General features: G+C 35.6%; 1 protein-coding gene and 2 long non-coding RNA genes across 6 annotated transcripts in view; 2 read left to right on the plus strand and 1 right to left on the minus strand.

The window, feature by feature from the left end:
• Nucleotides 1-24,106, plus strand: part of LOC128027298 (uncharacterized) — a 94,162-nt gene that overhangs the window by 35,549 nt on the left and 34,507 nt on the right. The window lies entirely within an intron of this gene.
• Nucleotides 456-13,952, minus strand: LOC128027297 (uncharacterized). Its single transcript, XR_008186666.1, has 4 exons — nucleotides 13,761-13,952; nucleotides 7,648-7,691; nucleotides 6,540-6,577; nucleotides 456-1,183 (listed from the first exon to the last, which is right to left on the minus strand). It is a non-coding gene; the product is annotated as an uncharacterized LOC128027297 (long non-coding RNA).
• Nucleotides 13,286-24,106, plus strand: part of LOC128027290 (sorbin and SH3 domain-containing protein 2-like) — a 44,706-nt gene continuing 33,885 nt past the window's right edge. For 2 of the 4 annotated variants that reach the window (XM_052614747.1, XM_052614749.1), the window contains exons 1-2: nucleotides 13,286-13,522; nucleotides 15,965-16,093. In XM_052614747.1, the coding sequence (XP_052470707.1) occupies nucleotides 16,087-16,093 (7 nt within the window). In that variant the 5' untranslated portion in view covers nucleotides 13,286-13,522; nucleotides 15,965-16,086. The remainder of the gene's footprint in view (nucleotides 13,523-15,964; nucleotides 16,094-24,106) is intronic. The other 2 variants (XM_052614750.1, XM_052614751.1) reach the window with 2 other exon arrangements.

Below are 24,106 nucleotides of genomic sequence, written 5' to 3' on the forward strand. Positions count from 1 at the left end.
CACATGATCCTTCAGAAATCCTTCTGCTGAATGTTAGAAAGTTTTTATTCATTTTATTTTATTTTGCTGCTTAATATAAATATTAATCAATATTTTAGTTTTTTTTTTTTAAATGGTTTTTTATTTTATTTTATTTTTTTGGAACTTTACAAAAGGTTTATATTTTGAATAAATGCTGTTCTTTTTAACATTTTATTAATCAAAGTATCCTGAAAAAGTGGTTAAAACAAACAAACAAACAAACAAACAGTCATATTACACTAAATACTGGAGAAATGATGATAAAAATTCAGCTTTGTGTCACAGGAATAAATTATAATTTACAATGTATTCACATAAAAAACGTATTTTAATTATTACCATTTTGTTCTCTATTTTTGATACAATAAATGCAGCCTTGATGAGCATAATCTTCTTAAAAAAGTAATAAAAAGTTATAATCTTACTGATCTAGTTGCACTTTGTATGTGGAACATTAGAGGGAGCCATAGAACAGCAAATGTCAGTGTTACATTTACTGTAGGTTTACTCTTAGCACAACTCACATCATAAAAAGCTTTTTTAATTTGAACACATTTACAATATATGAAACCAATTAACAACATCAGTAGCACAAGAGGCTCCTTATTCAGTGAAGTTAAAGAATTAGACATACTGTATGTCCCGTTATAAAGAGGTGGGTATTTAGGTAATGTGTTTTAGAACCTATTTGCATTTGTTTCATCAGTTTGGCTTCTGTGTAAATTGTTTTTGAGAAATGGAGACATGTAACAGATGAAAACCTATTTATTGAGATTTGTACTTTACTATGCTGTGCTGTATAAAAATATCTGCCAGTGTCTTGTAAAGGGTTGATAGTCCGTAATTTCTACATCAGTGATCGAAAGCTTATGATCAATAAATAGGAACACAAAATCTGCTGTTAGGGTTATACGATTGTGACTGTTGAGAAACAGCAATCACAACACTTTGAATTCACTGATCCACAGATTCAATTACTTTGAGGGCAAACACTGAGCCCATGTGCTTATGGTGCTTCAGTGGCTAGTTTATTTATGAAAAGTGCATATAAATAGTGCAAGAGGATACTGTGTGGTCAGGGTCATCAGGTCGGGGGCTGTGAATCCTGAAGGGGGGAGATGAATGGCTGGCGTCGTCTTGGGAGGGCCGGTGATGAGAGGTACTGAAAGGTCATGTTGAAAGTGATTCACACATAATTCAAGCCCACCGGTCACCCTCCATTCACACCGACCTTTCCCTTAAAGTGCCGCCAGGCCTAGCTTTACGTCTTTGTTGAGACTTTTCAGTAGCCAGAGGAGGAATGTCTGAGTCCACTCAGACCTGACAGATTCACTTTCCATTCTTAAATGTTTTGTTACTGAGTTACTGAGCAAGTTTTAGCATGCTTTGTAGATTTAATTAATTTTATGTAGAAATATTCTAATATGCTTTAAACATCTTTCTGTAGTATATAGACAACGGTGCAAAAAGTTTGAGATCAGTAAGTTCTCATTTAACTCAACAAGGATGCTTTAAATAGATCCAGTAGAAAGTAGACTTTTACATTGTATTATATTTCAAAATCCTGAGAAATATGTATTATGGTTTCCACAAAAACATTGAGAAGCATGACATTTCATCATTGATAATAATAAGACATGTTTCTTAAGCATCAAATCAGCATATAAGAATAATTTTTTTAATATAATGTGACACTGAAGACTGGAGCAATGATGAAAATTCAGCTTTGCACCACAAGAATAAATAATATTCTAAATTATAGTAAAATAGAAAACAGTTATTTAAAATTGTAATAATATGTCATAATATTACTTTTATGGGCTCTTTAAAATGCATAAGCTAATAATATTGTAAATATATATTAATATTGATAACTTAAATGTACAATAACAAAAAAAAAAACGGCGCACACCACTTTTTTCATGGTCTTCTAGCATAACTAACATAATTTGTCTTTAATTCTGATTAGATAGTGTGTTGCTGCAACTATGGAATCCTGTTGAGAACAATATATTCAGCTGTAGTTTTTCCCTTTCCTTCTTCATTTCTTTGCTTCCTGCCTTACTTCAAGAACATACCTTTCTCACTCCATATCTACTATATTCTCTAACCTAGCTTTTGAAACAAAAATAAACTACACCAGAAATAAGCCTGCATGATAATCAGTGTTGGGAAGGTTACTTTGGAAATGCAATAGGTTACAGATTACAAGTTACCCTGTTTAAAATGTAATAGTAGTGTAACTTTTTCAATTACTTTATTAAAGTAATGTAACTAATTACTTTTGAGTACTTTTTGATTACTTTTCTAAATTTGTGAACATTATAATAAATAAAAGCATATATATCAACTCAAATACAGTTATCTAATAAGCATGTGTCATATGCTGTTTAATAAACTCCTGAAACATGTTTTTTTTTTTTAAACTGCTGTCTCTTTATATATGATATGATGATAGTTTTCTCAAAATAAGTAAAATGCACATGAAGTGACAGATCAGTTCAAGAAATTATGTGTATGTGCTCGTGTACTCATATATTGAGACGGCAGAGGTTGAAAACACTGCGAGCTTCAGTAGGCCTATGTGTAGTAAATGAAACTGCATGTCTTTGCCATTAATTCACAGGAGGGGCAGACTGGGACAATAACCTTGTATGGTTTTTTGTTTTGCAAATGGATTCGTATTTATTTTTAAATAAATAAATTTGTAAAATAATTTTACATTTTTGGTTACCACACTTAAACAATAGTAACCATTTTCACTGGATTTATAGTAAAATAATAAAATGTTAATTTTCGCAAGGGTTGTGTTGTTGTCTGTCATAGCTTCCCCGAAAAATCGGATTATTTTTCAGCTAAATTACTACTGTAACATTACAACAGATAATAATGATGTCCTTTATATATTTTGAGTGATGACTGATGAACAACGTGCTGCTGCTTGATAAAAAAAAAAAAAAAAAAAAAAAAAGACAAAAAAGCATCTTTACAGATGAAACTGACCTGATACCCTGACCAGTAGTTCTGCTTCTCTGCTCCAGCTGTGCGCTTCCACAGTCCACTCTTTTATCTCTCTTTCGCATTGATTACTTGGAGTCTGATCCAAACCGTTTGGCGGAGGCGCGGAGAGCGCGCAAGTCACGATTAACAGATTTATTCGAGATTTAATTATCAAATGGCGGATTCGCAAATGATCGCTTTAGTACATTCGGCAGGCAATTATACAATAATGATATTAAAATATTGGGACAAGTTGAGGAAGACTGAGGAAGCTGGCAGGCCACCGGGAATTGTCCCGGTTCTCCCGGTGTCCAGTCCGCGCGTGATTTCAACTGACACGCAGAACGTGCAGGAGTCATATTGCATTTTGGGGGCTTGATATTCACAGACACCAGTCCATGTCATGTTTTGATTCAAGTGTAATGACCTACTTTTGATTTAGTCATCCAAAATATGCAGTGGTGGACAGTAACGGAGTAGCTTTACTTCGTTACTGTACTTAAGTACATTTTTCAAGTATCTGTACTTTACTGAAGTAGTTTTATTTTGAGTAACTTTTACTTTTACTTCACTACATTCCAAAGCATAAGATCGTACTTTTAACTTCACTACATTTCATAAAACATATCGTTACTCCCTATAATATATCACGTGCTCCGACACGCAGAAGCGGTGTCTGATTCATCATGAACGAACTGAGTCTTTTCAAAATAAACCTTTAAATCGGATCGCGAATCGCACCAAACGATTCGTTTACGAATTAGAATGATCCGATTGCAGCTGTTCTGGAGTCGACCACTCACTGATTCAAATGAACCGTTTAGTGTGAGTCTACAGAAGTAAGAACCGTGAGATATTGTGAGCGCGTGCGTCTGATGTTGCTAAAAGTAAGTTATTAATGTCGGAATTTAGGATTAATTATTGTAACTGAAAATCATATTTTTTATTATTTATTTTATATTTTTTATTTTGATAATTTAGAATTATTACTGAAATACAACCTTTTTTTTGTTTCAAACAGTTCATTGAACAATAATAAATGAAGTACCTGAAGCTGACAATGAAGTAAATGTATAATAATTAGCAAAGATGATTAATTTAGCGCTGTAAACGCGCGTGTGAGGGGCGGAGACGCGCTGCGGAGCGTCAGATGCGCTTGAGGACCAAACACAGCAGAGCGGTAGGAAACTTCACTCCTCTCTCTTTTACTATAGCGATTTATTTTTAGATACGTGATCTGAGTCTTTCATAGAGTTGTAGAGTTAGAGTTATTAGAGAAATAGAATTATTTTTTACATTCTTTGGTCGAAGTTTTCAGATCGGCAATTCGGAGCCTGTTCGCGACTCTGTTGATTCAGATCGGCACTTCGGAGCATGTTCGCGACTCTGTTGATTCAGATCGGCACTTCGGAGCATGTTCGCGACTCGGTTGATTCAGATCGGGACTTCTGGACTTCGGAGCATGTTCGCGACTCGGTTGATTCAGATCGGGACTTCTGGACTTCGGAGCATTTTCGCGACTCGGTTGATTCAGATCGGGACTTCGGAGCATGTTCGCGACTCGGTTGATTCAGATCGGCACTTCGGAGCATGTTCGCGACTCGGTTGATTCAGATCAGGACTTCGGAGCATGTTCGCGACTCGGTTGATTCAGATCAGGACTTCGGAGCCTGTTCGCGACTCGGTTGATTCAGATCGGCACTTCGGAGCATGTTCCCGACTCGGTTGATTCAGATCGGCACTTTGGAGCATGTTCGCGACTCGGTTGATACCGATCGGCACTTCGGAGCATGTTCGCGACTCCGTTGATTCAGATCGACACTTCGGAGCATGTTCGCGACTCGGTTGATTCAGATCGGCACTTCGGAGCCTGTTCGCGACTCGGTTGATTAAGATTGGGACTTCGGAGCATGTTCGCGACTCGGTTGATTCAGATCGGCACTTCGGAGCCTGTTGGCGACTCGGTTGATTCAGATTGGGACTTCGGAGCATGTTTGATATTTTTTTTTAATTCAGATCTCGAAGCAGGAAGTGTTTGTAAAACAGTTAATTGGTGATAAATGAATATTTGAACTTGAGGCTTTTTTTTTTTTGACGAGTAACGTTAGACAGACATGAATGTTTATTCAGAACGGTACTGAAAATAAGTCAATATTGTAGCTGGTGCTAAATGTCTAGCAGGCTTGCTGGTGCTAACTTGAGGTAATTTTTATAAATAATGTCCAAATATTTTTATTCAACCACCTATATATATATATATATATATATATATATATATATATAGATAGATAGATAGATAGATAGATAGATAGATAGATAGATAGATATATAGATATATAGATTACATCTGGGGAGAAAAGAAAGGATGTGATGTTCAGAACATGGTAACTACAGTAATTATCAAAGAGGGGAAGAGATGCACCCAGTTTGGCCAGGGGTGTTCTTACACCGCAGACAAGGTTTGAGAAGGAAAAAAATCATTAAGAAAATATAATTATATTTTCCTTAAGATGTTCTTCCTAACTTCAGGCCTTATTATCTTGTCATATATAACTGTGGTGTTCTGTAAAACCACAAACTTAAAAATACTTTTTTCTTACGGGTGAAGATCAGATTATCATCTCTGTTTTCTCTCAGGTACATCACAGTGTAAGCTTCACAGTGAACATTACTCTCATAAGCGTAGTCCATATCAACAACAAAAATATATCTTGACTCCATATAGTGGTTATTTTGGAAAAAAATCCCAGGTATTTTGAGCAGTAGGATTATAAAAAAAAAAAAAAAAGTGCTAATATAAAATTAAATTAGCCTATATAAAATTGCAAACATCTATCTTTCAGTACTTTTTTACTTAAGTACATACAAAATTGATTACTTTTGTACTTTCACTTGAGTAAAATTGAAAAAGGAGTACTTTTACTTTTACTGGAGTAATATTTTATTATTCGTATCTGTACTTTTACTCAAGTACTTGATTTGTGTACTTCGTCCACCACTGACAATATGGCATATTCCGTCCGCGTTAGGCATTCCGTTTTTATGACTGGATTCTACGAACCAGACTGTGTTTCCGCATCCCGGAAATTATTAGGGCGTATGTCTTAGAATAGTCAGTGCAATTTGGGAAAGAAATCAGTTAAATCTGTATGTGGATGTGTGTAAATATTCAAATGTAATCCCCTTTGTAATCGTTAAAAAATTCATAAGTAACTGTAATTTAATTACTTTATATGCAAAAGTGTCTGAAACAAAGGCTGGGTAAAATGGATTACTGCCGCCCATAGCCACTGAGCAGCACTAATAACCTGTCCCCGTATATTTAGTCATTCCCATCTATTTTGATTTAATGCCTATCACCCAGCCTCCTCCATAGTCTCTCAGCTCTGATTGGTCCACTTTTGTGCTAAGTCCTGGCAGCTTATAGTATTTGTAAAACAAAGAACGCTAGTTCCTTTGCTGGAAGCCATGTGTGCATGTGTGTTCACTTGGGGGATGTAAACCCATACGGTACGTACCTTTCAGATCAGGTTCATCATCACAGAGGGTCTCCAACCTGTGGACGGTTAAATACAAAGAAATAAAAGATCACAAGCAGGAGATTTGAACTGGATAGCAGGCACTATACAGAAAAGGACCTGGAGTCTGGACTGAAACAAGAATTGACTGACATATGTGTTTTGGATGACAGCTGGGGATGATATGATCTCTCATGTGGAGGACGCAGAGGCCGATGAGCTTATCAATGAGCTTGTGCTTCGGTCTGTGAAAGAACCCAGATATACATCTAACACCACTGCCTTGCAGAGCCAACATGTCTTCATTTAAAGGTAACGTGTCTTTGATTTATGCAACATTATTTTCTATTTTTACTGAATGGGAAGAAAAGACAAAGGAATGAGCACTGGTACTGCTTACATTTTGAATCTATGTGCAAACATGTATGGTATATACACAAGTTTCTTTATTGACACAGCTCAAGGGGACAGATTCTTTATAATAGTATGACTTAATAGTTGTATTTATCCCATTTTCCCTCTAAGCTTCAAGCTCTTTAAACAGCTTATGAGGCTTTTTGCCTTCTAGAAAGATGTGCAACAATGTGGAACACTGATGTTTAATCCTTGCTGACAGCATACTCTGATACAGTACATGGATGACATTATATAACATCATATACGCTTTTTGATACATTATTTGAGTCTTTGGAAACAATGAATGATGTCTAAAACTAAGTCTAATATCTTTGAGTTTTATTAAAGTGACAATTACACAGCCGACCTGGGTTCTAACCCCTAAGACCATGCAACACGTCTGATGCCAGGACACTGCTGCTAACAAAGTTACTGTTATAGAGCAGCATAATTTAGTCCCTGTATATGTAACACTGATTCTATAGTTGTGTTCAGGGATACTGTAAATTCTAATCGACCATGGGAATTGATTATTATTTTAGATTAAGTTATAATTAAATCTTTTTTTTTGTAATTTTGCTGTTTTGTATTTTTTTCTCCTGTTTCCATTTCAATTTTATTCAAAAATTGTAATCATGTTGTTGTGCATTTTGAATCATTCACATGGTTAATCAGACCCTCAGTGTTGATTAACCCCTTATATAACACCTACCTCAAGACGTGGGGTCCAAAAGTCACAGACATCGAGAAATTTACCTGGAAATAAACAGAAAGTTTACAAATATTTTAATATCAAAGAAAGGTATGATGTAAAATGAATAAGAAATGTGTAACATTCTGGTTCACTAATGCGACACTTATCATGTGAATCTTTGCACATACAGACGTTTTCGATTCCACTGAAGCTCAAGGTGCTCTTTTATAATGTACCATTTTCAGATTTCATGATTTTGAGGTTGTACTACACAACAAACTGTTCAGGAAAAAAAACAAAGAAAATGCACTTTTTAGTTAATAAAAAAATACACTGAATTGGGAGTGTAAAAAGCAAAACATAAGCATTTTAACTAGTAGTCTCTGACCATGACAGTGCACACATTCATATCAACCATGCCATGGATAGGTAGAAGATGCTTAAATTATTATGTAGTTTATCCTCTTATTTTTTCTTCTGACATATAATGGGACTGATCTTTTGGAAACAAACCTACGGTCCAGATTCTTTTTTAATCAGTTAATTCCCTTTATCCCTTTCTTCTCCTTGAGTAAGTCTTTTGTTGTTAACACTCACTTACAGCATTACCGACACTTCACACTGACTCCATTATGTGTGAGAAGCTCATGTTTTGCATTCTGTAATTCAGCAATTGCTGACAGGAATACACCTAAAATATATTTTTTTAATGTGAAAATGCACTTAAAAAGAAAGCAACAGTTCAGTGGTATGTGCAGCAGCAACGTGTCAGTGAAACCCAAGAATGGCACGGTGTTCGGTTACAGGAGATTTCACTGGGTTAAGTTTCCTGTGAACTCTTGGTGGGGTTTGTCTGTATTTGTGTATAGGTGTGTAGGCAGGTATGACCTGCTTTTCTAAGCCTGTGGCTCCAGACTGGTCCTTCACCTCTCTTGAGTCATTGTGTAGGGCCAGATTCTATTTACAGCCCGAGTGGGTGTGTGAGCAGAGCAACAAAGGGAGAGCAACATGGATGCCTCTGTAAGGTGACAGAGGATGCTCTGTCCGCAGGTAAAACTATCCTTTCGAGCTCACACAGCAATCACAGAGCTCTGTAGAAGTGGGGTAATTTCTTACACCCTGAGGAGGGACACTTTATTCACTATACCGTTTTAAGAACAATGGAAGGAGCTCTGCCAAACATGTCAACTGATAAGGCGGTGTCGGTCACTTGTAAAGGATGTTTTTACTTTAGTATTGGGGTCAGGTTTGTGAGGGTTCTCCTCACGAGGAAGATTCACAAAAAAATTACAAGATCAATTAGAAATTCCTAAAGCATTCTCTGGGAAGATTCTCTGTTTCACTGCCACAAAGTCTTGTTATTCCACACCTACAGGCTACTGTACTGAGTAATTTATGTCAGTCGGATGGCACTGCTGTCGTTAAATGGATTTTTTTTAATCATCCACTGACAAGATGTACAATGCAGGTACATAATAGCATTTTTATAGGCGTGAGGTTATTGGATTCAGCTCAGGGCTAAATAATTAGGTGATAAAAACAGAATTTCCCCAGGGTCAACTTAGTCCTTCAGTGAGGCCGGGTTCACACCGCAAGCTGCAGCAGAGCAGAAGCAGCGCGTATTTTTTTCGGTGCCCATGTTAACAGATGAGAGCGTTCACACCGCACGCAGAAGCTGCGCGGCAGAGCGTTGCAGAAGCAGAGCAGAAGCAGCAGTGCCGCGATCGTTTCGGCGCTGGGTCTATTTTTGCAGCGCTGCTGACGCTCAGTTAAAGTGAAAGTACACCTTTGATGGACAAAATAAATATGATTTCACACAAAAAGTGCTCTAACTGCACAAAAAAGCACATCTAGGGTGTTTTAACAAGAACTAGAGTATGTTACGAAAAGGAAATTAATATAAAAAATATGTATAGAAGATAAAGTGACCATGGCCAAAATGATCATGATCATGGCCAAAATACACATGTACTTAAACGAAAATTTGCCCAAAATTTGCATTAATGATATCTACTGTGTTCTTAGCAAATTACATAAAAAATGTATGATATTTAAAACCACATATTTTTATATTTTTTATTATAATTTTATTTTTAATATATATATATATATATATTTTTTTTTTTTTTACAAAATCTGTTAAAGTACTTACAGTTCTATCCAAAAATAGACTTTTTTTTGCCGAAATACAAAAACAACTTTAAATAATTTATATTGCTAGCTTAGCCTTGGAGATTTATTTATTATTAGTAGTATTCTTTTAATAACTAGGCCTATGTATTGGCAGAAGAACGGATGTCGTGCTAACAATCATAAACAACAGCACGTGGTGTCACAGGCGGTGGTCTTCAGAGTGCACCTGGAAAGACAATAATGGACGACACTCGTCTCATTGTGGAAGTTGAGAAATATCAAGTTCTTTATGATCCACACAATGTACTTTATAAAGACTTGCAGGAGAAGGAAAAAGCATGGGATGAAGTTGCAGCGGCTCTTATTGCAGATGGTAATTAATTTTATAGTGTTTTTGACGCTTTCGCTGGCACACGAGCAAACAACTCAATATTTGATTCAAAATTGATTCAATTGGAACCATTTATTTACAATTTCTAAATTACACATAAGCACACAAATAACAAAAGCAGGTGATACATGCATATATAATAAACAAGTAAATGCTGATTTCAAGATGAGCAGGAAGTCAAGGCTGTGAACCATTTACAATACACATAATTTAAAACCGTTTATTAAATTGGTTTTCAGGGTGTTTTTTGGTAAATTTGATTGCAAACAAACCCAGTGACAAGATGGTAATATGCACCATGTTCTCTCCTACGTCGGTTAATGGGATGAACCCAAAGTCTGGGTCTTTTTAGTCTCCTTAATAACAAATATAGCGCGATGGCCTTTCTTCTATCAACAACACGTACTGCACGGAAAACAAAGACAGCAAAACAAAGATCCAACAAAAGTAACAATTAAATTATTAATTAAAAAAGCTTCTTGCCTAGTCTTTTTATTTAAATGTATTTTAAATGGGAAATAAAGCAATGCGAACGTACCCATTATAGAGCACTCTGACCAAAATCTGCTGTTCAGTTGCGCGCTGCCTGTGTGAAAGCAAAATAGGCGCGCGCTGCTTCTGCTCTGCCTACCTGCTGCTAACGCGCTGCTTCTGCTCTGCTGAAACTTGCGGTGTGAACCCGGCCTGAGAGTGAAATCTCAAGGTATGATAAAAACGAACAGTCAGCAGGCTATTAACGCAAAATAAACCACTAAAGGGTGATCAGAACTCTTATGGAAAGCTGAGGGGTCTTGTATCATACTGAAAGGGTTTATTTTGCAAAAATTACCTGCTGACTGTAATAAGTAAGTAAGTAATAAGTAAACTTTATTTGGTTATTCACCAAATAAATTAGCAATATGAAATATTAATTTGAATAAAAATAAATTTTATTATGTGCAAAGAGACTGCTGAGTGATAATAGAGAGATAAAACAAATATTTTGTTGTGGAGCGACTACAGTTTTTTTGTCATACATATAAACGTCCAGTAGGGGGCAATATCAGTTCCCTCAAAATCCCAGTCGTATGTTTCTGGCCTAATGGGGTAGAGGAAATAGATGGGATGTCCATTATTCTCTGCTCTCAGTTCTTCTGTCTAATAGCTATTAGTGGATCACATTAAAAAGGATTATTCTGTCATAAGTTCTGTGTGCATCGTAAAGCCATGCGGCTACATATTTTGGAAATATTGTTACTATTTTGTATTGTATAGACCCTTACAATGCTCACATATTATGTTCAGTGCATAATATAATATGTACTTTTTATGTGCCCTGTATTTCTCCACTAACTGCTTATAAACCCTAAAAAGAAATTAAACATTTCCATGTGAAAAAGATTAACATAAGTGGAATGTAAGCAATCCTTAAAGAGCTGAATGAAATCATTGAGCTTTGAAATGACTGTGAAATGGTACGCACTGTGCTTTGAGAGAGAAAGGAAAACTTCAGGATGGATTGGTTAGCAAGTGGTACATTGAACGATATCAGTGAGATGAATCATATACAGCTCTGTTATTAAATGCTGGAGCTAATAACACGTATCCATTTGTATAGTCAACATTGTGCTATCTGAAATGAAGCATTACTGATTTTCTTCCTCTCAGGTTTTCTATCTGACCCTGTCTGGTCTTTTGAAGATGACAAAGTCTAAAGCATAGTGGTAGTTGAAGGTTAAATTTAGATGTGTGAGCAAATGTCTGACAGGCTCAAGCAACTCTAGCAGGGACAAGGAAACTCCCAAAATGGTACTTGATGAAACATGTGGCATGTCTGCAGGATGACCTGCTTAATGCGATCAGAGTAACCGAAGGTAATGGACATATCAGATTAACTCCTATTGATGTTTTGGTTCATCCACACCTGTTCAACCTATTTTACAAAAAAAAAAAAAAAAAAAAAAAAACAATACCAAAGAAGTGATTTAGACCCATTCATAACTGGAACTAGAGGCACAGTCCACCCGAAAAATAAAATAATTTACTCATTCCAAACCTGTATAACAGAAGGTATTTGAAAAAAAAGTATGTGGTTTATGTACTGCATATGTAGTCTAGCATAATCAAATGTTTTACTATCTGTCCATGTTTCAGATTATTCTGCCCATTAGCCAGTGTTAGGTTGTAACTAAGTACATATGATAACAGGAAACAAAAAGTGTTCAAAAAGTTAGACTACATTACCTGATATGTGTAATGCAGATGTTACAGCTAGTTTTTTTTCTCTCCAATGTAATTTATAATCAGTTACGTTACGTACTATAGTTCATAAGAAGTGTACCCAGCACTGCCAATAGCTTCTTTCTTTCTTTCTTTCTTTCTTTCTTTCTTTCTTTCTTTCTTTCTTTCTTTCCACCCCATACAAAGCCAATGGATCCATTGCTGTTTTGGATTCCTTTGATGTTCATTACATTGACAAAATCATTCTCCAAAATATCATCTTTCATTTTCTCCGGAAACAAATAGAGAGAAAATGATCATATTTTATTTCTGGGTCAAAGTGGTAAAATAAAATGGTTAAATAAATTTACATGATTTCACTTAAAAGCAAACTAAAACTAAAATGTCAAGTGTCAGTTAGTTTTTACAGTGCATGAATATGTTACCATCAATCAGCGCTTCTGTTACTTTTTTCATATTGCACATCTTCTCATGAGCAGTGATTTGGCAAATCACTCACAACAACAACATGTCCCAGACAAATCCACGTGCACTAAAAGTGGAAGATTTAAATGATGGTTTCGTTCGCTTTGCTTTAGAAATAATGATCATATTCTTTTACAATAGTCAACACAGTCCTCAACAGAGGCATTGTCACTGTAATGAGTGATCCACCGTGAGCTTCCTCTAAACATCATCACAGAGTGGATACCTCCAGGAAAACATTCCTCAGTAAATATCCACTGCAAGGGAGCGGTTCTGCGCTATTCTTTACCATCCCATGGTAAAGCATGCTCTCGGTTGGCTGTTACTATGACTACCAGGATCTTCTCCAAACCAATGAGAGCCCTTCAGTTCTGTCGACCCAAAACAAGTGCACTGAGAAGGGGTCGGTCGGCGTGTCTCATCACTGATCCGCGTCTTCAGTCTCTCGACTCAAGAAAGCGCGTCTGAATTCTGAATGTTGTGTCCGGGCAGCCACAGCGCTCGAGGAGAGGATAATAATAACCGACTGCCGCTCGCGCTGTCGTTGCTGAGAAGCTGCGCGAGAATGGATGTTTTTGATGCAAACACACGTGTGCTTTCACTTAACGGAATAATAATTAATGAGGGAATATAAACCGTTTTAACGCGTTTGCTCGGTCTACTGGATTGCGCAACATTTGGAAGGTAGGTAGCCTAAGGCTTGCATTAAACTTTTGCTTAAAAAAAATTGCATTTTGCGTTATTGCATAAAACAGTTCGCTCTGCATTAAACAGTAGGCTATATAGCCTACTATATGGCACTTATTATGTAACATTGTGTGTTATTAAAATATTTCGGATTTAATTTAATCTGTTAATTTGATTTAATTTAATTATTTGGATTAAACATTACACAATATTAAGTAAAAAAAAATGTATTTACCAATGTGCAGATTTAAAAAGCCTGTTGCATTCGGTTAGGTTAGACATGCTGTTGGATTCTCTCACAACTATGAGCTCGTGATGTACAGTAGCCTATTATGTGAGAGCAGATATTAGATCCAGGAGACTGTAAGGAAGTATGGTAGAGGGACGTCAGCACAAAGTGCTTTGCACATCTGCTGTCTATTGCGAGGTACCTGATGGAAATGAGGTATTTAATGATTGAAGGAGCCAGGGCTGGAGCTTTAAATGATCCCTCGGTCAATGATTGCCGTGCAGCTGTGATTAATGTGTCACCGGCTCTGATGTGCTTGAGCCAGCAAGGTCAATGAGGTCATTAGAGATGTGCATTAGCTACGTCAGAGACTAGGTGGGCTACATAATAATACTCTTCGTTATTAAAAGAGCATATGTGTCATCATTGTGCCATTTTTATTTTCATTGAATTACAATTTTTTTTGTCGTAATATCGCAATAAAAGTTCCACCGATTTCATTGTCTTTTTTTATAATTTTTTTCTTAATACACATATTTTATTATTATTTATGGCTATGAAAAGTTGGGTCAGGGCCGAGTTTGTCTACTGCTACTGTGAGTGTCAAAGGTCATGACAAAGACATTAACACTTAACTATTGAAATATTTTAACATGATTGCCATGAGTTATCCTTGCAAAAAAGAAGTACATAACCATAAGCATTAAAAAAAGCATTTGAAAAAAGTACTTAAGAAAAAAATAATAATAAAGACTTAAATGCAAACTGAATGTGATGGGGTTTTTTTTGTGTGTTTTTTGTTTGTTTGTTTGTTTGTTTGAACACTTCACTGCATGTTATTTGCAATTAAATTAAATGTATTAGAGTTATTGAATTAGTCAGCCAGAAAAAAAGTATTTTTAAGAAGGACTTTAATTACTTTTTTATATGCAAATAAATAATGAAATTCAAATAATTACTTATGTTGCCTGCTGAAATATGGTTAAAGTGTACAGAGGAATATACTTTACTAAGAAACATTTATGGTAAAAACATTTTTACTTAAGGATGTTAAGAACATTAAATCAAACATTTCCAGGATAATAAGGTTATTAATTACCATTTGTTGATATCTAGCGATGGATTCTGATGCTTCTGTGTTCATATTTTATTTATATTTTGGGGTTTGTTTTTTTCTTCTACAGATCTCAGACCCTTGAAATTTTCTTAAAACAAACAAACAAACAAACAAACAACAACAAAAAAAATAAATAAATAAAACAAGCGTGATTTGTTGGAAAAATCCAGAACGTGTTTCTTTTAGGTAGACATCTTACTGGTTTTGACTGAACTTATATTGAGCGATAGATGCCAGTATCATATACAATGTGTCTCACCAGTAAAATTTTAAATGTAGGTCATAATGTGATATTTGTAACTTTTGTGAAACTGTTTGCTATGTCCTGGTCCTGGATCATGACCTGATGCTTTCCTTTCAGCTACACTTTAAAGACTCTGCTTGATGTAAGACTGAAATAATTTCAGACACGAGCACATGAGTGATGCTAGCTTTACTGGATGGTTTTCTTTGGCTCAGGTTTGTGCTGACACCTTCAGTCTCTGCACATTCTATGAGCTCCCGGGTCACGGCATCTCTCATGACAGGGGTGACAGATCACAAGGTATCAGACCTTCTGTGCAGCTCTTACTCTCTTACTGTTAGAAATAAAGTCAGTTTCAGCATGAAAAGTTTTTGCAGGGGGAATCAAGTCTGAAATTTGTCTTGCTGTGGGCTATAATGTTTGAGAACAGTACAGTAAGAAAAAAAAAACTGAAATTATTTTGGTTCTGGTGTCTTCTTGAGGGTTCATTTGTTGCACATTATATTGAGTGGCAAGTTATTTTGTCTTCATAGAGTAGCAACTATAGAAAACTAGCGAAAGTGAATAAAGATGTTTCTTAGAATCTCTTAATTTACTTTATAAATGTTACCTGACAGTACTAAATTGTGCATATTAGCATATTAGTATGAGGTATGCCATGGCATAGCCGAGATGTCTGACCACTCATAGAGATCTTCTTGAGCACAGTATGCCTTGTCACTTTCCCCAGAGGCATGGAGTAACTTTCCAGCCTGCAGACATGCATGTCTCCATCTGAAAATAGCCCAAACTACAGCACTTGCTCTGAGAGGGTTTTGCCTCTCACTTTCTTACAACTTTTGCCTCCAGAAACCAGCTGCAGTCTGGGACTTTAACCTTGAAACGCAGTGGATCCTCTGGGCTAAAGGGAGACGTGTGGACGTGGAGCCTGCTGCCTGTTAGCTCGGACCCGCCGCCTGCTTTCAGTCCTAATGCCGGGTGAGGATTTGCCTTTCATTTTGTCTGGAATTGTGTATATATTTTATCAAATTTATTTTTTAGTAAGGTGTGGAATAGAGAATTAGTCTTTTCCTATAAATGTCAAAAATATAAAAAAAAAGTGTCACAATTCTAAGTCTTTTTATTTATTTATTTATATTAATAAAAAAATCAAGCGGTAACAGAGTTGAGTGCACAATGTGTGTGTCACAGCTAAATATTATGTTTTTGGTATTTCAAATAATTGTAAAATATATGCATGCCTCTGTCAGTTAGTTCTTTCAGAGCATGTGCTTAATGCTTTTACTGGCCCAAAACAGAAAAGCCAGACTTTACTGTTTCAACCCAGACAGATGTATCGCACACACTGTTTGAAATAAGACAAGCTTAAAAAGAGCCTTTGTTACAATCTGTCATCTCTCTGAAAACATTTATTAATATAATCTACAGTAAATTGCATTTCAGGCATCCATTGATTAACTGTCAATCACTACACCACAATCCTTTCAATGTGACCTTATGTTCTTTTTCTCATTTTAGTTTAATAAAAATGCACATGCATGGTACTCCTGTGTTTTATGCTATAGGGCATGCTTGAGACAGATTTGAAGCATCTTTGTGAGGTCAAATGTAACATACAGAATAACACACGTTGGGTGCAATATCAGCACAGGAGCATGAAAAGCTGTCATGAAGAGGTCTTACAGAAGGCCACCTGGCAGACTCTGGGCCTGCTCCTGTCTTTGTTTTGGGGGAGAGCTCTTTCGTTACAGTGGTATTTTTTAACTTTGTATAATAAAGGAGTCCCTGTTTCCTGAACCTGATCCCTTATTAAACTTACTGGCACACTGTAGGACTGGACACATTTTTAAAGGGATTCTATTATATTTAATAATTTTTCACTTTAAGCGTTTAACAAAATTCTGTGTTTATGCCTTAAAGAAATCCACCAAATAGCCACTGTAGCCAGTTAAAGTCCATAATGTTTAAGAAAACTAAAGTTTAAAATATCAAGGCTGGTTTTACTCACTATTCTTTACAAAAATGTACATAGGAGAAAAAATTCTTTGTATGAATTTAATAAATGACATTTTGAATCAGTTCATTTAAACTGATTCATGGTAAATAAATTGTATCCGTCAGTTTGAACAACATTTTTGTTACTGAAAATTCTGTCATTATGTACTCACCCACAAGTCGTTCCAAACCTGGATCTATTTCTTCTGTGGATTACAAAATAAAATATTTTGAAGAACGTTGAGGACTAAACTTCATTTGGTTTACACGTTGAAAACTAAACTACATTAGAACCCATTGCCTTTTATTAGTGAAAAAAAAAAACACTGATAAATGTAACAAAATACCTTCTTTTAGGCTACGTTCACACTGCAGGCTGAAACGGCCCAATTCCGATTTTTTTTGCCCCTATGCGACATGTATCTGATCTTTTCATGACAGTCTGAATGACACAGATCCGATCTTTTCAAATGTGAACCAGGCCACTTGGGTATATGGTCCTGAATCCGATACGTATCCGATCTTTTGAAATGCGACCTCCGTCTGAACGGCCAAGCCACATGTATCCGACCCGTACGTCATTGATAAGCTACAAACGTCATAATTCTGCGTTGAAGTAGGCGGGAACGAGAAGAGCCACTCACATCAGTATCCCACCACTCCTAGCTGCGACTCCGCACCCACACGTTTCTCTGTACCGACGTTGCTAACACTGCTCCACAAAACGCCATGGCCAAAAACTTTTCTCTCCTCCTTCTTTTTAATTTTTTTCTTAAAACGAGAAGATTGTAATTGTACTGGCTCCGTTGGGAAAATGACTTTAATATTGCAAAAAGAAGTTGGAAGTTGGAAGTTGTTGACATCCATGTTTTACGTTAGCTACTTCCGCAAACACCGAGAGACATCGTTCACCGATGAGTACTCTTCTGCGCATGCGTGTCATTTCTGGGTCATTTCACGTTTACACAGGAAATCACAAAAGGTTGCATTTAATTGGAAAATCAAATTAAAAAAAAAAATCGGAATTGAGCATTAAGCCCTGTAGTGTGAACGTAGCCTTAGTTCTACATAAAAGAAAAAGTCATACAGTTTCGTAAAGATGTGAAGGTGAGCAAATGATGACAGACTTTATTTTTTATGTGAACTTTCCCTTGAATCAGAGATGCTATTAAAATATCCGTCTTAACAGACTCTCATACCAGCAAGTCACAAAGAATCAAAGCTAATGAACTATATGATAAATTAGAAGTGCACTGAAATCATCCCAACATTCACAACAGTGTTTCATTAGCATTTCATTTGTCAGCAAATCCCATTAAGACATTGCTCAACCCTCATACTCTGTACAGTAACACAATAAAGACTTGTTGAAGAAATCAGCTGTTAAATAGCTTGAATCTATAATCATATAATCCCTTAAGATGTGCTCAGAAATGTTTGTGAGCCAATTAATTGTTTGCTAAAGCGTTTAGGCTCGTTTGAAGAGTTTTGAAATAATACTGAGGATTTTCTAGTTGAATGCAAAAGACACAAGGCCTATTGAGCTTCACTTTGATATCAGGTGGCTGTTTAAATCAGATTGTTTTGAATTATGTATTGGAGCAGTTACACAGGATGTCACCTGATTGGCTTGCGTGCACATGGCAATATCATGTCAGAGGACTAGATTTAGCAGTCTGTCACTTTGAGTGCCCTCCAGAGGTTAAACACTTAATTAGCAGATGGTTCTCCAGCCCAAGGGAGTGCTTCTGTCAGAGGAATGTGTCCATCTGGTTATGTAAAAAAATGTCAGTCCATTTAGATATTCTTCAGATTGTGTCTAGGAGAAGGTATGTTGAGTGCTGGCTGCTTTTCTTGGACTCAGCTTTTCTTGATTCGCGAACCCGCTACGAACTCCCGAACTGATTCAAATGATTTGCGTTCCCCAAACTGACTCAAGTGATTCGCGAATTCGCTTTGAACTTCCGAAATGGCTCAAATGATTTGCGATCCCACTCCGAACTCCCGAACAGATTCAAATGATTCGCGATCCACAAATTGACTCAAATGATTCGCGAACCCGCTTTGAACTCCCGAACTGACTCAAATGATTCGCGAACCCGCTTTGAACTCCCGAACTGATTCAAATGATTCGCGAACCCGCTCCGAACTCTTGAATTGATTCAAATGATCCGCGAAGCAGCTCCGACCTCCTGAACTGATTCAAATAATTTGCGATCCTCAAACTGACTCAAATGATTCGCGAACCCGCTACCAACTCCCGAACTGACTCAAATGAATCGCGAACCTGCTCCGATTTCTTCAACTGATTCAAATGATCTGCAAAGCTGCTCCGAAATCCCGAACTGACTCAAATGATTCGCAATCTCGCTCCGAACTCCCAAACTGGTTCAAATGATTCAAGATACTCCGAACTAGGAAGAAGTAGGAAGCATTCATTGTGAAGGGTGCTCTGAAAAGCGGCAGTGAAGGCAAAGGATTAAAACCTCTATTAAAACAGCTGTCCAAATGAACGTACCGGTACTATATCTCGGCATGTTTTGTTATTTACATGGTAGTAATAATGTGCCTGTATGATATCTTTAGCACATTGTTGGTGGTCTTCGGGACCATTAATAAGGAATAGGTACATTCTGTTTAATTGAAAATTATATTTCATTTGTGTGTGGTATATATCACACAGGGCTAAAAAAATTGTAATGCAGATTAACTAATATAAAGCTGTTGGCACAAAACACTAGGCAATATTCAGAAAAGCAATTTTACTCACTGTAAAGGGGACTATTCCTTAGTGTCACATCTGTTTACAGTCTCCTTTATATTCTATATTGCTGGACATAAAATGAGCTGAATTATTTAATTACGATTTAATATTTATAAAGTATTAAGCTTAAAGGGGTCATATGATGCTTTTTAAAGATCATTATTTTGAGTATTTGGTGTAACAGAAAATGTTGACATGCTTTAATGTTAAAATAAACACATAATTTTTCAAATACTGTACATTATTGTAGGTCCTCTATGCCCCACCTCTCTCAAACACACCGTTTTCTACAGTGTCTCTCCTTCCAACCAGTGCAGGTTGCTCTGATTTTCCAACTGATCCAGTGCATTGTGATTGGCCGAACACCGCAAGTACTCGTTGGAAATATAATAAATCAAAATAAATGTTAAGACAGTTAATAATGTCTTCAGTTTTACCATCAGTTCAAGCCCGAAAGAGGAACAGAGTCGCGTGACAGACAGTGATAAAGCTACTATGTGTTTGCGGAACACAAGCCACGAAGAGTTAATACAGCTGACTCCAGTGTGTGACCATCTCTCTCTCTCTCTCTCTCTCTCTCTCTCTCTCTCTCTCTCTCTCTCTCTCTCTCTCTCTCTCTCTCTCTCTCTCTCTCACACACACACACACAGACACACACACACACACACACACACACACACACACACACACACACACACACACAAAACTCAGCATTTGATCATTCAGTAGAAAATACTTAAACTAATAACAAAACTTCCAGTAGCTGATTCAGAAGCGCCAGATTGTTATAGCAAAGTCAAAATTACCTCCTGTCCTATGCTCACGAAATGGTCGTCCATAAAATGCATTGCTGTTCTGTTGTAAGTAATCTTAAAGATCTACTAATCTAATTTCAGAAGGCCAAATAAAGTACTTTTGTTTTCGTCTACACACAGCATCTCCCTGACATGACTGCTTCAACACTAAATGTGTTACTGAAACCATGTCTTCTTTCTTCGTGATCATTTATATATTGCACTACTATATAATAGTTTTCAAACGTTTGTGGCCAGTAATATCAGCAAGAACACATTAATACTTTTATTCAGTAGGTACACATTAAATTGGTCAAAAGGGACTTTAGACTCATCAGCATGTAAAAAGTGTATCAACTTAAAAAAAACATTTTTTGAGTAGCAAAGCAGTATATTAGAACTATTTCTGAAGGATCATGTGACACTGAAGACTGGTGTAATGATGCTGAAAATGCACCTTTGTATTTAAAATAAAATAAAAATAAAATAAAACCTTTTATTTTAAATTGTAATAATAGGTTACAGTATTACTGTTTTTACTGTATTTTTGATCAATTAAATGCAGCAGCCTTGTTGAGCATATATACTTATTGAAAAAAAAAAAAAACTTTTATTATATATTTTATTATATATATAGTTGTTGTTTCAAATGCTTTAGCGTTAGATATGCTTACCTCTTCTGGTCACTCTTATATACTCAATTCGAGTACTAGCCATTTTGTATTAGGGGCTTGATATATCAATGAAATTATACTCCTAAAGCACATGGGAGCAATTTAAGCAGTTATCTGAGGCTTTAGAAACTACATTTATATATTTACTCATAATTGCTTTTTTGTTATAATTAATAAAAATGTATAGAACTAACGTTATTATAAAAATGGTCTAAAATAAACTTGAATACAAAACAATAGTTAGCAGTTCCCTGTATAGTTTAGAATAATTTAGAAAAAATAAAGTGTACATTACCAGTTTTTACGAACTAAGCTTGCATTTATTTGATCCAAAATACAGTAAAAGCAGTAATATTGTGAACTATTTTTACTATTTAAAATAACTGCTTTCTATTTGAATAGAATTTTAAAATGTTATTTATTCCTTCTATTTCAAAACTGAATTTTTAGCATCATTTCTCCAATCACATGATCCTTCAGATATCATGCTCATATTCAGATTTGCTGCTCAAAAAAAGTGATTTTTATTATCATGTTGAAAACAGCTGAGTAGAATCGTTTCAGGTTTCTTTGATGAAAAGAATGTTCAGAAGAGCAGCATTTATCTGAAATAGAAATCTTTTGTAACATTATAAATAACATCACTTTTGATCAATTTAAATAATCTTTGTTAAATAAAAGTATAATTTTATATAATTCCCTTTTTTTTAATACCAGGTTGGAGTTACAGTATACACTGAATTCTGTCATGGACCTCCTGACTTAGCCTTAGCCACCCCATGTATAAAACTCTAGCTCCGCCACTGAACACAGGAGCCGTAATGTAACCATTAAATTGTTCTTCTGAGGACATCTATTTCAAGACATCCATAATAGAATCTCCAACAGGATACGCATCAGCAAAATCCATAGCTTTCAAAGGGAATGCAATTACTGTTATCACATTATGCATATAAAAGCATCCAGAACAAAAAGTTCTGTGTTCTGTGGAAGAATATTCCATTTAGCGTAATCTTTTTGCTTTATTTTCATGGTGTTTTCTGATTATGCTCTTAAATTTAAAATTAAACTAACAACACTAAAATAATTACAAATACTGATTTTATCTTTTTTTTAACACACACACACACACACACACACACACACACACACACACACACACACACACACACATATATATATATATATATATATATATATATATTTTTTTTTTCGAAGTCTTTAAGCCATCTAAACTGTATGCTTGCATAATAAGCCTGACTATGTGGCTTGCATTTATTTTAATGAATATATCTGCAAATCTAAATAATCTTTGCATAAAAAGAGAGCATAAAGCTGCTTTGAAGACAGCAAATTATAGCCTCTAAAAACGTGTACCCTTCCGGCTTTTGAATAATTCGTAACTGATAAACAGACTAATAAATGTTAAGACTGAATCCATTAATGCCTTCACTTCTGTCTTAGCTCTTGTCTACTGGTTTAATCGGCAGCAGCTGTTTTTATTTTTCTCCGTCTTGGCACTTGAGCACTACTCATGGCGATGAATGACATGGCTTCATCTCTGACTTCTGGTAAAGGCTTTTAGTCCAATCCTTACACAGAAGTCTGACAAATCTGACTATAAATAAGCCGTCAAAACAGAACAACATGATCACCATAGCACCATGCATGTACAAACAGTACAAGTGTGTTTTTAACCAGATTTATTGGCTGTGGTGTTTATTTTGAGGATGAATTCTGGGTCTGGTTTTAATGGAACACAACATGGGGCAATCCTGCTTGGCTTAAAGTTTTATTAAAGGCTAAAGGTGACTATTTATTAACCTTAAATTATACTGTACTGATGATACCGTGCATGATACTTTGTTGCATATTACTTGTTTATTTGTTTATTTGTCTATGTTTATTAGAATATTGACACTGTTTTTTAACCTTGAAATTAATTGGGCTTTTAAGCTTCAAAAATGACAATACATCTCTATAAAAGTAGCAAATTTGAGAACTTTTTGAAGAAGAGGTTGTCAGTGTTGTTATTTTAATGTGAAATGAAAACTATTAAAATAAGTAATGTGATAAAGCTGCAATAGAAAAAAAAAATAGATGAAAACCTTAAAAAAATAAAAATAAAAAAAATCCTAAAAATTTGAAATGTTGCCTTCGCAACTAGCGGAAATAATATGTTTAAGTTAAACTGCTAAAATTATTAAATAAACTGAAATGAAATAAATTAAAGGGTGCATCGGATGCCCATTTTCCACAAGTTGATATTATTTTTTAGGGTCTTAATGAAAAGTCTGTAACATAGTTTTGTTAAAATTAAAAAAAAATTTTTTACCCTGTCAAAAACAGCTCTTTTCAGAGAAAACAGTTTGGTAGCATTTTCCTTTAAATGTTAATGAGCTCTGCTGACCCCGCCCGTCTCTTCCAGACGCTTTCAGAGAGACTGTTTACTTTAGCCGCATTCATCGTGTAACTTGCTAATTAGCACATTATTAGGAAATATTTATATATATATATATATATATATATATATATATGTGTATATATATATATATATATATATATATATATATATATATATATATATATATATTTATATATATTAAACCTTACTTTATACTCACTCTTTCTGTTGGTTAAGCTGGATCATGAATTATAGACACATTTAGCTAGATCGGGTTGCATTCCCTTCAGAAACAAACATAATCCACTGCATCTTCAGCAGCTCAGATGTCGGGAGTAAATGAAGACTGCTATGTTCATT

The sequence above is a fragment of the Carassius gibelio genome, chromosome A14, assembly GCF_023724105.1.
Source record: "Carassius gibelio isolate Cgi1373 ecotype wild population from Czech Republic chromosome A14, carGib1.2-hapl.c, whole genome shotgun sequence".
In the NCBI taxonomy this organism is placed as follows: domain Eukaryota; kingdom Metazoa; phylum Chordata; class Actinopteri; order Cypriniformes; family Cyprinidae; genus Carassius; species Carassius gibelio.